At 44.1% G+C, this 15195-nt stretch overlaps 1 protein-coding gene across 5 annotated transcripts in view; it reads left to right on the top strand.

Moving 5' to 3' along the window:
* Nucleotides 1–15195, top strand: part of LOC134423228 (BEN domain-containing protein 5-like) — an 882906-nt gene that overhangs the window by 803145 nt on the left and 64566 nt on the right. For all 5 annotated transcript variants that reach the window (XM_063166074.1, XM_063166072.1, XM_063166073.1 and 2 more), the window contains one exon: nt 1128–1290. In XM_063166074.1, coding sequence (XP_063022144.1) covers nt 1128–1290 — 163 coding nt within the window. The remainder of the gene's footprint in view (nt 1–1127; nt 1291–15195) is intronic.

Genomic DNA, 15195 nt, shown 5'->3' with positions numbered 1-15195 from the left:
TAAGAGATGGATTTCATAAATATTCACATTGTGTTGGCTAGAAAAGGTAGCAGCCCTAAGGCTCCATAGGTGGACACTGGACAGCTCAAAGAATTCACCATGGGCACAATGACTGAACATTGAGCTGTGTTAAGGGTCCTTTGTGTTTCACTGGCAACATAAAATTCTTACAGCAGGAGATGTAATGACCTTTTATACAACAGATCCAAGTTGGATCGTTTTTTTGTGGTTGTCACTAGCTTGTGCTCAGCCCAGATTGGCTCAGTCTAATGGTTATGAGGTTTCTGAATAGAGTCTGAAAATCAAAATGAAATCAGAATCCATTTTTCTGTCTAGTTGGTAGGAACAAGCTCTGAGACTTCAATCGACCTGAAGATGAGCTGCCCTTTAGTCTCCAGATGTCATGCCTTCAAAGGAGAGCTAAAACTCATTTATGGAAATGCTTGGAGTCCTCCCCTCCACCCCTCAAATGAATAGTCATAAAGCTATAGGGTTCTTACAGCCAGATCTTCAGTAATAGCACAAAATACTGCCTTTTATACTGTGCTGCTGGTGCTGTAGAATAGTGAGGTAGATTTTTCCACCCAGAGAGCAACACCCCCTTAATATTTAAGTTAGTGAAGTGGAAATTTCTGTGACCTAATTTAAGAACCAGTCAAATCTCTTAGGTGAGAAAGTTTCACCAAAACATAAATGCCACTGTATTTCTGCTTTGATTAAGAGCCCAGGTGAAGGGGTGGGGGGGGATGGTGATGATACAGGGAAATGCAGTGGAAACAAAGGAATCCAATATCCAGGTAATGGTGCAGCTTAACTCCTGAGCAAGGGGGATCTGGAAGGCTCACTTTCAACTCCTGCATATGACAGCATTGCTTTGTGTTATCTGAGAGGGAAGAGGAAAAGCTGATATTAATGGTGAGCCCAGATGAATTTTGTGAGGGTCTGCCAGGCGTCATTTATATAGCCTGTGTGCCAGATTTGTGCTTCCCCTCCAGGCCGTGATCAAAGCCCAGAGCAGCCTATACAGTGCAAATGGGGTCTGGCAGTGTGAGTGAAGCTTCTCTGTCCTCTCAGAGGCTCCTTCCCTTGCTGCACTCCTGAGCTCTCCTGTGTTCTTGCTCCTGCAGTCCAGCACGTCGTTCAACAGGGACGCTGTGAAAGCCGGCACAGGCCGGCGCTTCCTTGGGGGGCTCCTCAATGACACATCCTACTGCTACACTCTGGAGGTCTCCTTCTACAGCTACATCCTGGCTGGAGCTGCTCCTGCCGTGCCCTACACCGAGGAAGCCTGTATCCTTCTGAAATCCATCCCCTTGCAGCACACGTGGACCGGGCACTTAAGGTAAATACTTGTGTCTCCATAAGAGTTTGCTGAGATAGGAACACACACAAGTGGAAATGTGAGTCTGCTCCTGATGCTTTAATTTCCCTCATATTGATTCTCCATACTGTGGAAATTCAAGAAGAGAAAGACATTAGATCAAATAAGCCATTTCCCTCTTGTAGGAGATTGTCTCACACACTTGTTATAGGAGCTAGTCCTGGAGAGTCTGTGATCCATTCCCCTCCACAGCCTTCCATTTCTTTCTTCATTTCTCTCCTTATTCCCTCATTAGCCCTGTGTTTGTGTTATTGTTTTAATAGCAAGTTGAGAGTGCATCTTTGGTACTGAGTAAAATATCTTGTCTGCCTTTGAACTGCAGCCAAAAGGATCCATTAGGTTCTGCAGCTGCCTCGAGGACAAATCTTCAATGCCAGTTGACAAAGAAATAGAAGTCAAATTGTGAGAACAAAACCATCAAAGTTGTTGGCCTTTCTGAGTGCTCAAATAGAAGCGGTGTCTCATTCCTCAAAAAACACATATCCATCTGGCTATCTCAATGTATCAGCAATTTGTAGAATTGTTCTGACTGGTCTTATGATCTGCTTTTATGTTTTTCTTTTTCTTTTTGTCACCATGCTCAATCAAACAGCCAGTGCCCATACTTCAGCGCTGGGTGTGTTATTTCATTTTGTCATTCTATCATGGCAGCTTTTGAAATTTTCACAGGTTTAGAAACACTGCAGAGGGAGAGAGATTAGCCGTGATTGCCTATTTACCTCTCCCCTGCATTTTGGAAGTTGGGGATAGCAAGGGAGAAATTTTCATATGAGATACAATTCTTCACCATCCATGTATATAGGCTCTCAGTGTGGGAATAAGAGCAAGAAACAGGGAGCAGGGAGCAGGGAGAGGAATTGTTTGTCATTTGGGCTTTTCTGGTTTGACTTCTCCACTGAAAGTGAAATTTTGGGGAAGGAGGGAGATGAATATATTAAAAGTGATTTACCAGGCTTGAGCATTTGGAATAGAAGCTCTTTTTTGCCCAGTAAAGTTAACTGAAGGAAAAGCTCCTTGCAACATGCACAAACATAGTATATCTTGCCACCGTGGAAGAAAATGTTGTTACTGATAGGTTTAGGTATTTATTTCCTTAAGATGGTATTTTGGTGTTTCAAGAACCTGTGCCTTAGTTTTACCTTTAATTTTCTTCCTCATTTTCTGCTCATGCTGAAAACTACTTGTTTCTCTTCCTTATTTATCAAGAACACAGTTTTTCCAGTGAGGAACGGAAAGAGCCCCTATATACACGAGATCATGATTCCCTTGGATATGTTTTCCTTCATGACTGCTAGATCAGACTGGCTTAGTCTCCTTTTCTATGAAGATTTCTGGTGTGTGCTTCACATGGCAGAAGTTTCACCTGTGGGGTCCCACATCTCCATGTGCTTGGCTTGCCTTGCCTGCTGCAGGCAGAGGTGCTCCATTCCCTGCTCCATTCCTGTTCATCCCATCAGCAGCTGGGGCACAGAAAACAGGATCCAGAGCAGAGAACCTTCCCCCTGGCACAGGGAAAGCTCAAGCAGCAGCTTGGTTTCTGCAGTTAGGGTTTCCACCCAGCTGAGTGGAAAAGGAGGAGAAGCAGGTTTTGGTTGGCCTGGCAGACAGCAAGCAGAGGGAGGCTCTTTGCCCATGGAGTATGCTGCACTGGCATTTTGCCCTGGAAGGTTTTATTATTTCCTTTTCAATTCTATCCAGAGTAGGAATTCTATCCAGAGTACTGCCTGTGAGGTCTTTTCCTCAGGTGTGCAGTTTTCTGGTTAGTGGAAGCAATGGAGCTGCTTGGAACAGGCTCTAGACTGGTCAGATCCAACACAGGAGTAGCCACTGGATTTATGCACATCCCGTCCTGGCAGGGGAGGAAGCTTCACATCACTGAAGTGCCTGTGTCCGAAAGTAAAACAATCACAGAGCATTCCAATTTAGCCTGGAACAGGCTATTTGCAAGTCAGTGATTAATTAATGCTCGGATTTTTTAATGGACCTGAACCAAAGACACAGGCAGTCAGCTCATATTGGCCTCCCAGGACAGGGCTGCTTCTATTAACTATCTACTTACATGCAGGCAGCAACTCAAGCACAAAAAGGAAGAAATACAGAAAGCCCAAGAACTGAATTGATAGTGCAAGTATTCTGGAAATTTGTCTTTAAAGATGTATTTCTTAGAGCTTTGTTTGTCCCACTGTGATGTTATTTGTTATTTCCCTTTTTCCCTTTCCTTTTTTCCCCTTCTCTTTTCCTTTTCCCATTTCCCTTTTCCCATTTCCCTTTCCTTTCAATGGAAACAGGATCAGGGAGGCTAGGATTGTTCAAAGCTTCTACTGTTGGATTAAGGAGTGCAGACTGAGATTCAGCCTCAAATTCAGGTCACCCACGACCATGAAAAGAGACTACAAAGTGGATCACACATCCAGAACTAGCCATACTGGCTCCTTTTAGAGAACAAAACCAATTAGGATCTCCAGATTCTGTAAAATATTAATTTAGCCTAATGTTGTTCCTGTGGACAGGTAGAAATACTGAACAAACTCTGAATAGACTTGTGTTTGCTCTGGTGACAAGTAATGATACCTGTCAGCTCCCTTTCTTTACAGCTTTTGTAGCAAGTAAGATCACAGTACTACTCCCTTTCATGCCATTATATAAGTGGATTAGGTTTATTGGTGGGTTTTTATCTCTTTGTGTTCTCCAGGTTTTACATGCTAACTCTGTGATCCATGCAAACTTCTGTGTGACAGTAATAGATATGTTTTAACATTAGGTAAGATTATCCATTTTTTTCAGATTTGTGTGACTGACTGAAATATTCTTTGTAATTTTTGAGATACATGAATACCTTACATGCATGAAAATGGAAGACAGACTTTCAGTCTAAGTGTTTGAATTCTACCCATTAGTGTGGACAGTAACTTTTTTCAGTAAGAAAAATGGATGGAAAGGTACCATTAGAAATGAAAATCAGTTTCAAATTACTCCAGTTAGTATGACTGAATGTTGTAAATGAATTGGTTCAGAATTTAGAGGATGACACCTGGAATGTTCTAAAAACAAATAGGCTACTGAGGCTGCACTGTTTAAATGAAATCCAGGAGAGAAGGGTCTTCCTCCAGCCTGGTGGAGGGTGTTTATGTTTGGGGCATATATGGTGGGATAACATCATGCAGAGTGTTGAGTTTCTGTCCTTTTCTAACCCAGAGAATTAACGTGATTGCATCAGTGTCTCAGGCCTTGACTGACATGGCATCACTAATGGCTACTGCTGGAGTTCCTCTTGTATTTTCACCCAGCAAACAAAGCACTTAGACATTCCTGCAGAGCTGTGTGTGTGCCTGCTAGGTCTGTGTCTAACAGATACATACCTGGAGTGTGAGAAACATTAGGGATATGTTCTGTAAGCTCTGCAGAAAACCCCGCGATAACACGCGCTGCAGATAACAGTGAATGGACTCTGTTTCAAAGGCATAATAAGAGGATTGTAGGCTTGTCTGTTACTCTCCTGGAAGTGGACAGAGAAACGTTTAAAACCCTTCTCACACATGCACACATTTGGTGGTAACTGATTAAAAAAGGCAGCACAACAACAGTTAGCTCAGCACCAGGTGAAGGAGCTTTAAAATGAGCCGATACGCTTCCATTAAATTCCATGTTTTACTAGGCATTTACAGGGCTTATGACATGAGGCTTGTAAACTGCTCTGCAGCACTCACCAGCAGCAGCTGAGCTGCTGAGCTGCCTCGATTCTCACCAGCCTCAGAGCTGGGCAGGGAACAAGGGATAAAGAGGGGGAGGCAGGAGGAATGCCCAGCACACCCAGAGCTGGTGCTCTCCAGTATCCCACTACAGCTGTGAAGAGCAGCCATGGCAGCCTGACCTGAGAGCAGCCAGCAAAGGACTCTCACATCAACAGCTCTAGAATCTATTTGGTTCATTTTTTAGAGTGTTTGAGCTGGATGCTTGCTGCAAAGGAGGCAGTTCATAACAGAGAATAAAAGGATTTTACTCTTCACAGCCCAGCCATGAGGCAGGAAGGCAGAAATGATGGAGACCTGGCAGGAACTGGTATGACCATAGCTGTAGGGGAGAATGTTCATTGAGATGGGTGGGCATCACAATTGTCAGCATGTCCATAGCTTTTTTGTGTATTTTTATCTCAATTGCAAGCTTCCTCCAGGGGGAGAAGGACCCCATCCAAAGGTGCACTGCTGAACTCTCTCTTGTTTGTGGGCATAAAGATGTATTTATGTGGTTACAGCCATAGAATGAAGGCTTGGATTGACTAGAATCTCTTCAAACACCTAACAGGAGCTCACATCCTGGGCTTTTGACACAGAGACCACTGGGTTCATTCTTATTCTTAACTTCAAGCAAAATATCTGCCTGCTTCTTGACTGGGAACTTGAGAAGTTAAATCCCCAGAGGAAACAGTCATTTGTTACATCCAGATTCCTTTTAAAGAGTACTTGGATCTCAGTAAATGCCTGTCCTGGGGAAAAGGAATCTGTATGCAAACTACAATTCCAGTAAAAGCATCTATAACTTTTAGAGCTTCATGTACCTGCCAGTCCCCTAGGGCAAATGTACTTGGTTATTTTGGGCTTTTTTACATTTCTTTTTTTGGCAACTGCCTGTCCTGATCCTCCTATCTCTGTTAGTGATATCCTTAAGAGAAGATCCTTATGAGACAGATTATGGCCTTTGCAGGTTCATTCCCAGCCAGTAAAGGCAACATTACTAGCAGAAGCCAATGAGGTATGAAAAGCTGTGCTGATAAAGCTGAGGGAGCTCTGCAGAGGTTATTCAGCGTGGCTTAGGTTGAACTTGTGTTAGAGATTCTTGCCAAGATGATTTCAAAGTAAATCAGGCACATATTCAGGGAGAGGCACCCAGAGGTCTCCTTCTTCTGCTGAGGCCCTACAAACAGGCTCCTTTCTGTGTGTTGCAAAACATGGCATTAGTCCTAATCCTGCAGATTTTTCTGTGTGACCTCCTTGCGCGTCGTGTTTGTTTCTTAGTACCATGTTTAGGGCTGGTTTGGAGGAGAGGAAACAAAATCCTCTTTTCAGCTCCCCAGTCTGTGTGAAAGTGTCAAGGTTTACAGCCACAATTTCAAATGCTCTTAATATTACTGGAAGCATAGAGTTAAATTATAGAGTTGTAAAGTTACTTTATAGTGATAATGCTGTCAAGCATCAATATCTCTGCCCCAGGGCACCATGGAAACTCAGTTAATGATATAAGAAGCTGATATTTTTCAGGGTTGCAGCTGTTGGCTCATACCCAGAAGGAATCTGTGTGTTTGTTCATATCGGGTATATACAGTGGGACCTGCTCAAAGAAAATTAAGAAACAGTGAAAGTCTGTTTAATGAAGTGCAGTGGAATGAAAGTACAAGGCAGTACATGGTGCTGCAGTATGCACACCTCAAAGGGCTCAGTGGAGTGGACAATACTGCACAAAAACACTTCTCTTCTGTAGGGGAGGCTGTTTGTGGGGAGAGTTTATATTTATGTAGATTTGTCTATCTGGTTGCCTGTAGCACCGACTGTGTCAATCTGTCTGGGTGTGTCAGAGAAATGGAAATTTAGGGAAGTGACTACAGTCAACTTAGGAATATGCATAATTTTTGTAATGGATTTCTTAGGATCTGTACCTCAAAGTGCTTTGATAGCCTCAGATGAAAGATGCTATAAAAGTGGGAAGTGTATTACAAGGGTGCTTTTCTATTTTATAGAAAGATTCTTTTTTTTTTTTTTTTTTTTTGCTTAACTGTAGAATATCAGTCTTGGAAGACATCTTCAAAATTATTCCATTTAACCATCTGATTCCAGTTACCTTTTCTTTCCTCTTGTGTATGCATATTTCTTTCCCAAGGTACAGGGGATAGAACAGATGGTGGCTGTGGGATGAGAATGTAAGCAAGATGCATATTCAGACTTACAGAAATGCCCTCAAGTCAGTTTCAAACATGAATACAGGAGTTTGCCTCCTTTGAAGAGCAGAAAGGCTTGAGTAGCTGTGAACATGGACTAGGGAATTTGGACAGGTTGATTTGAGAACCACCAATATTTACAACTGAATTCAGCAACTGGGACCTTGTACAGAGCCGAGCATCTTAGAGACATGTGTGCAAATACCACCCTGGCATCCCAGCAGCTGCCCTCAACTCAGAGCTGGCTCAGGATGTGCTCCTCAGCCCAAGCAGGGCTGTATCCAGTGGCATGGGAAGACTGAGCTTCACAAGCCCAGCTCTAAAAAATGGTCTCATCCAATGCAGCCTTTGGGGTCCCCGTGAGACACTCAATGCTCCTGGTGCCAAGCTGTCACTGAGGCTTTGCTGACTGAAAGCCTCCCTGGTGCTTTCCACTCAAGCTCTCAGTGACTCTTGGTCTGCAAGCACAAAACTCTCTAATTCAAAAAGGTTTTGATGGTAGTATATTTTTAAAAACCCATAAAATTTGCCAGCTAATAATATGGATCAATAATAATATTGTAATAATAAGCACAGTAATAATCATAACTTTTTTCTGTCGGTATTTCTTTTGTACACAGGAAAAAATAACTTAGACCAAGCACAAGTTGGGGTTTTGCTGAAAGGTTGGAAGGTGAGGTTGATCACATGAGTGAATGCGGGTTTGTGGATAACATAAAGAAGGGAAAGCTCCTTCCAGACACTGCTGCTATCCTTCTTGGAGCTGGCTTTCCTGGGTTTGAATGCCTCTGTTATGAATTTTCTTTTCCTTAAACATGTATTTTTCCTTTTTCTTAGAAGCAACTTAGACAAAACTAAGCATATAGAACTGATATGAGGCTCTTGGGTGCTCAGAACACCGTACAAATGCTATTAGATCTGTAGTTAAAATAATTCTTTGGTAAATGTTAAATTCCTATTAGTAACACTTGCTAAACTTAAGTGCAAAGGAAAGGGCAAGGCTAATCTGAAAGGCAATGGAGAGCAGGGCTTAAAATATATTAACAATTTGTTGGAAATGTCTGAGGGGAGTGGTTATTATTAGTGTCTGTGGGTTGGAGACTTAGGTTAGGAAAGGGCTTTAGACAATGCTGTGCTTTGAAGCTTTCCCAAATGTCATTGGGATTGAAGAGGGGAAAAGCCATTCAGAACAAGCTGTTTTTCAAAAAGCAATAAACAGCCAAATTGCAGTGTCTCTGGGAGAGGTCTCTCCCTTTCTGCCAGCCTGTGGTGCTGTTTGTGTGTCTCCATGTTTCTGTTCTTTTTCCTCTTCTCTGTGTCTCTTCAAATCTGGCTGAGTTTTGTCCCCTGTGCCTGTCCTGTCTGTGTTCTCACCATCTCGTTGGCATTCAGGTCATTAATCCTACCCCAGGCCTTTCTGTCAGCCCATGGGACTTTTCCCAGGAGGTGTTTCACTAATCAGACATGCCCAGTCTCGTGGTTTTGTTCACTTTTTACTGCCTTTCACCCAAACTACTCCTTCTTGCTTTCATACTTTGCTACTATCATCTTGGTTATTGTTGATTAAAGGGACTTCCAGGGTGGGAGCAGAATCTCTTTTTTAACAACCACTTCTTTAGTCTCAAATACCAACCTTCTGAAAGAAGATCAGAGATGATTTTTAGGAAACTCTGCAAAGAAACAAGTGTCTCTCTGTGTGTCTTTCTCAGCTGCTTGACCAATTGCAACTGAATTTGACAGTGATGAAGGTCTCAGAGATATTACATTCCTATGAGTTTCATGAAAAATAGCTGGCTGAATGAGCAGAGAGACCACAATTAATCTCTCCAGTAGGGACAGCTGCATGTCTATTGTTAGAAACCAGAGGAGGACAGTAGGCATGAAAGTCACTGGAAACAGATCCAACATCTCCTTTTCTTTCTGAGCATGCCCCTGGTGAGTTGAGACTTCACTTTCCTTCCCTCTCTACACTTTAACCCCTAGCCCCTGTGAAAGCCCTAACAAAGGATATCTTGTGGCATTCTGGAAAGCAGATTGCACCTTCCCCACGAAACCTCTGCTAAAAAAGGCCAGAAATTTGTCAGGTTTCAGTTCCCAGGTGGTGGGAATACCCATCCAAGCCAAGGCCAGTGCAGGCCCACCCTAAGCCAGCTGTGTTTCTTGTCATCCAAAGGGGAAACCTTGTCCACAGTTCAGAAAAACAAAGCTTGAACATGTCTCAGGCAGAAACTAAAGATAACCTGCAGCTTTGATCTGGTGTTCAGAAACTTCTGTGTTCTGATAAGAGCAAGAGTGGGTCTGATTCTCTCATGTCTCATCTCTTAAGAAGAGGACAGCCAAATCAGCTCAGATCAAAACCAGTCCTCTGCAGTGCCTTGTCTCTCACAGAGGTCAAAATAAGGTGCCTGAGAAGAATTTGAAAACAGAATAAGCATGCAACTATTTTCCCCAGAATATTCTTTGGTTTCCAGCAATTAGTGGATTGGGGATCCCAGAGCCAGAGTTATTGAATTAATTAAGTCATTTAGGGTGGGACAGACCTCTAAGATCATCAAGTCCAACCAGTAACCCAGCACTGCCAAGCCCACCACTAAACCATGTCTCCAGGTGCCACATCCACCTATCCTTTAAATCCTTCCAGGAATAGTGACTCCATCACTTCCCTGGGCAGCCTGTTCCAGTACCTTACAGCCCTTCCTGTGAAGAAATGTTTCCTAATGTCCAACCTAAACCTTCTCTGGCACAACCTGAGGACATTTTCTCTAGTCCTATCACTTGTTACTTGGGAGAAAAGACCAAAACCCACACACTGATTTTATCTGAGATAACAGTCAGTGGATGTGTCTCCCATGAACCTGTATACATTTTTAGCATCCACAACTTTCCTTGTCATGGATTTCCATAGGTTACTAATGACTTGTTTGTTTTAAGCCTACAATCAGGAAGCTTTATTTTGTGATTCCTACCTGTCACCCTGGGAGCAGCATTGACCATCAGCCACCTGTATTTCACATTTGAAATTTCACAGCTTACTTAGTTATTTGCTGTGTACTTACCCGCTACATCATAAGCAGAAAAATATTATTAGATCAGGTAACCATGTCTAGAGCTGGTTTGTCATCTTACATTTTTTCTCTGGTTATTCACAACTGTTTGACTTGCCAAGTAATGGAGAATCAACTCCAGTGATTCCAGTGGTATTTGTTGTATGATTTTTGTTTGCATTCAGGATAAATGGCACTCTGGTCACATGAGCAGCAAGTATAAGAACCAAATGAAGAATAAAGCTTTCAGTTTTAGAGTACAGACTGTAAACATCATGTGTTCAGTTCCTGATGCACTTAACACTGTGATTGCTCTCCTGTCCTCTTGGTTTTTTCCTGGTACTTAGGAAGGATTCAGAACTTCTTAAACTAACTGAATTCCTGTTCAGCATACACTGGAGTTTTTGTTCATTTGGTTAAAAGATTCTGGCAACACTGCCTATTGAAGGGATTACATTTTTGAAAACTGCAATATCCCAAATACCTTGCTTTGTGTCATTATGACTGGTGTGCAGTGAAGCAACTTCTTGATAACATGCTCCCACAGTCAGGTTGCATTCATGATTCTGTCAGGCTCGTTATTTCTTTTTCTGAAACTAAGCAATCCTTATTAAACACACAATTGTCATCTGATAGCATAAAATATCAAGTGATAGGTGACAATCCACTCATCTTTTCTCCATCATCCAGTCCCTCAAGAAATCCAATATGAATGTTAGCTGCTCAAGACCTCTCATGTAGCAAGGAGGATCTGCAGGGCAGAGGAGTGCCATGTGTAGCCAAAACTTACACTGGTCTGGCCAAAGAGGATCTGCAGGGCAGTAGAGTGCCATGTGTAGCCAAAACTTACACTGGTCTCTGGACATTTGGCTGGAGGGGACATGTGAAAAGTGACATCTCTTCCCACCACATCAATTCATGACAAATCTCAGTATTGCTTTCAATAAATCCCTAAATATGCTGTTCAAATGGAATGCAGCTGGTTTAGTCAAGATAGGGAATGGAAAAGGCTCAGAGGCTGCAATTGTCTTCCCAGTGTCCTTCAAGGAGAGAGGCAGCTGGACTGCCAGCACTCTACATGGAGTCAGGACTGCATGATGCTGCCAGCCCAAGGGGAGAGAGTTTCCAGTCCTTCAGTCCCCTTGTTTTCAAGCCTTTTGATCACTGTGTTTCTGTGAATTTCTTCAGGGTCTGCTGAGTGGCTGCTCTGTTGGCAGAACACAGCTTCAGGCTCTTTGTCTGTTCCTGCGCAGCAGTGATACCTCCACTTGAGAAGATGCCCATGACTGTGCCTGTTAGCACTCTCACAATCTCCTATTCTTGCTGTAATACTGTGAAGATTTGAGGCTGGGCTATTTCTAGGCCAACAGGGTTATCATCTTGGTGCTCCTTCTTCCTTACTTAATGATTCTTCTTTGTGCCACATCCCTCACGTTTCTGCCAAGCAGATTTTGCCGCATTGACTTTCTTTCCAAAGCCTGCCCAGAAGGACAGCTTTCCTTCAGCCAGGACACAGAAAGGGCCTGTGTCTCTAGAACCATCAATATTTTTCTTGAGATGATAAATGAGCTGCCAATAAACCGAGGCAGCTGCCAGATCCATCTGAGAAACAGACCTTCAGACCGATTTATCCGTGCTTGGTTTATTCATGTGTCTGGAAACTTTTGGGATGCAAACACAGGGCTAACCACTCTGAGGCAGCCACTTAGAATTAGATGGTATAGATTGATGCACTGGGGGTTTATGGGCTGGTTCAGATACATTAGCCATTACTTTGTGCTCACCTATCTCAAACAAGAAAATGGCTTCGTATTTGTCATAGGGAATACCACAGAAAAAGAACAAAGCTTTCAAAACAACACCTAAATTGCCATACTTGCTGTATCATTCAGTTTGTTTTTCTTCATCTTCTCTGGCCTTTCTTGCCTTTAATTCAGGGTTTTGCATAATCTGTGAAATTTTGTTGTCAGGAGTTTTCTAAGGAGATGAGGCATGGCTGATTACGTTGTGCCTGGAGGGATGGGAGCAGGTTTTGTGCTTCAGTGAGTAAGATTTATAGGGAAACTAGTCTGGTTTTGAACCAGATGACACAGCTGGGAAAAGCAGACAGCTTCTGTGTTTAGGATGCTTTGCTGGGCAGCAGGCTTTTGTGTGTTTGATACACATTCACCCCAAAACTTCTGACCTTATTTTTTTTTTTTGGTTTCTACCAACACAAGTTCTCAGCAGTATTAAGTTTGGGCAAGTTTGATGAGAACAAGCAGCTGAGCAAAGGAAAGGGACTCAAGAAATGCTTCTGCTGGGGGCAAGACTGGAGGAAGTGTAAATGTTACTGCACTCCAGAGGGAGTCTGGGCAAGTGACCACAAAAAGCTCCAGCAAGGAGAGAATTTCAGCGGGCACACCATCCGTGGAAGCCAGGTTAGGGACCTGTGTGATGCAGGAGCTCACAGAGGGGCTGGAGGAAGCCCTGGGGCAGGAGAACAGCGAGGAGGGCGCTTGGTGCCGCTATCGGGAGCAGCATCCCGGTCCTTTGCGCATCCCCGGTGCCCTCACTGGAGCAGCATCCCGGTCCTTTGCACATCCCCGGTGCCCTCATGGGAGCAGCATCCCGGTCCTTTGCGCATCCCCGGTGCCCTCACGGGAGCAGCATCCCGGTCCTTTGCGCATCCCCGGTGCCCTCATGGGAGCAGCATCCCGGTCCTTTGCGCATCCCGGTGCCCTCATGGGAGCAGCATCCCGGTCCTTTGCGCATCCCCGGTGCTGCTCTCGGGAGCAGCATCCCGGTCCTTTGCGCATCCCGGTGCCCTCATGGGAGCAGCATCCCGGTCCTTTGCGCATCCCCGGTGCCCTCTCGGGAGCAGCATCCCGGTCCTTTGCGCATCCCCGGTGCCGCGGCGCAGGCGGGGCTGGTCCAGCCCGAGCCCTGCCGCGCATCTCCCGCTTGCTGGAGCTCAAGTGCCCTCTTCTGGCACTGACCGTGCCGTCCCCCCGTGTCAGCCGGCTGAGAGCAGGGCATGTGCTCCTGATGGTGGCTAAAATCAGGAACAAAGCGGGTTTTTTCTCGCTTTGCTTCCCCCGTGTGTCCGGACTGCCCCAGCGGTGGTAGCGGTTACAGGATATGGAGCATCCCTGTTGCAGCAGCCTGGCCAAGTCCAAGCTTTCCTGTGCCACAGGGCTGTGAGAAGACTGTGTTTGCATCCCAGCTGATTAAATAAGGATACTTTTATTCTCTTTTGTCTTTTTTTTCCAGTGCCTTCTCTGTTGTAAATCTGTAACTATCTTGGTTTGCACCAGCTGAGATTGGGGTGGCCTTTTCCTGCTCATGTTCTCTCTGTTGTACAAATCCTCTCTTGGCTATCTCTGACCTGTTGGTGTCAATAGTTTTCACCGTGAATACCAATGGGATCTAGATTTGACCTCTATTGGCTACCAAGAGAGAGTTGGTCATGAAATGAGGGGAGAGGGGAATGTGCAGCAGCCGTCAGAGGAGTCCCCATCCTGGCTGGAAAAGGAAAGTTTGGATACATTTGTTAATGTCAGTTCAAGGTTAGCAGTACACAGCACAGCAACTGCATCTGTCTGCAGAGGCACTGAGAGTCAGCCTTAAGAAAAAGGAGTTTCCTGCACTGCTTCATCACATCAGTTACCATCAGAGGCCTTTGCGTGTGCTTTGGATTTTTCTCTATGTTTAAGGAACATTTCAAGCCATAATTGATTATAGCTGAATTTGTGTTACAAAGTAGGGAACAGCAGGTCAGGACATTTATGCTATGAGACAAGGCTGAGCCTGATTCCCATTTAGATGCTTTACAGCAGAAGGGTGGTGGTTTTTCCCCCTGGTTACAAGCAGTGTCTCAGCTATCGAGTGCAACGCTGTATTAATAATTCTGTACTTACCGTAAGCCCTCTGAATGCAAATCCCTCACACGTGAGCTGGATTGGCATAAAACACTTTGGGAAGCACACGCACAATTTATACTGCCCTCCACTGCCTTCATGTGGAGTAAAAGGAGCTGGAGTCAAGATTGCCAGGTTTTGCAAAGTGCCGAGCTGAAAGTGAAAATCCAGCTTCTCCCTTCAAGGTGAAAAGGACAGAGGAGATCCTGGTGGTTTTGGTCTGCCTGAGGATCTTCCTGCAGTGATCCCTGCTCTGTTCCATGCACTTTTAAACTGTCACATGCTGACATTGTTTTTTCCTGATCATTTCACCAGTAGTTTAGTAAGGTCTCAGAACTGAGGCTCTGTAAATGTGGCTGCTGATAATGTGATTTTATTTAAACTTTGTGCCTGTGTTTCACCTCGATTTACTTCTCAGTGCTGGGTGCTCAGATGGAATTTAGGCAGAGATGGTCTGTGGCTGCAGGTAAGTGCAGCACCCTTGCAGTGCTGTCAACCAAACCCAGGAGTGCAGGGACAGGTAAGACCATCTGCCAAGAAATGAGATTAGACAATCTAAAGACTTTCCAGCCAATACAAGATGAGATATTAAAGCAGTTAATATGAACAGACATCATTGAAGAACATAGACAATACTCAAAATTTACCTGATGACTTTCAAAGTGATTACCTGAAATGTGACATAAGGAAAAAGTGAATATAGTCATCTTCTAGCATTTCACTTTAAGGCTGCTGCTCTGCATAGGAAAATTTACATGCGTGAGTGTATGCATACATTAGATATGCACATATAGCAGAACTTTTTTCTTAAGTACATTCTCAAGATTCATGAAGGAAATGAATGATGACAGCAAGAGAAACTTGCAGGCCTCTCTTTGTGTGGGGAAGCTCCAAGCCAGTGAACAAAGATGCTCCTCTATCAGGCCCCTGCAGACAGAGCTG

The sequence above is a fragment of the Melospiza melodia genome, chromosome 11, assembly GCF_035770615.1.
Source record: "Melospiza melodia melodia isolate bMelMel2 chromosome 11, bMelMel2.pri, whole genome shotgun sequence".
Classification (NCBI taxonomy): domain Eukaryota; kingdom Metazoa; phylum Chordata; class Aves; order Passeriformes; family Passerellidae; genus Melospiza; species Melospiza melodia.
The sequence above is the reverse complement of the archived record's forward strand: the minus strand, read 5'-3'. Positions and strand labels throughout refer to the sequence as shown.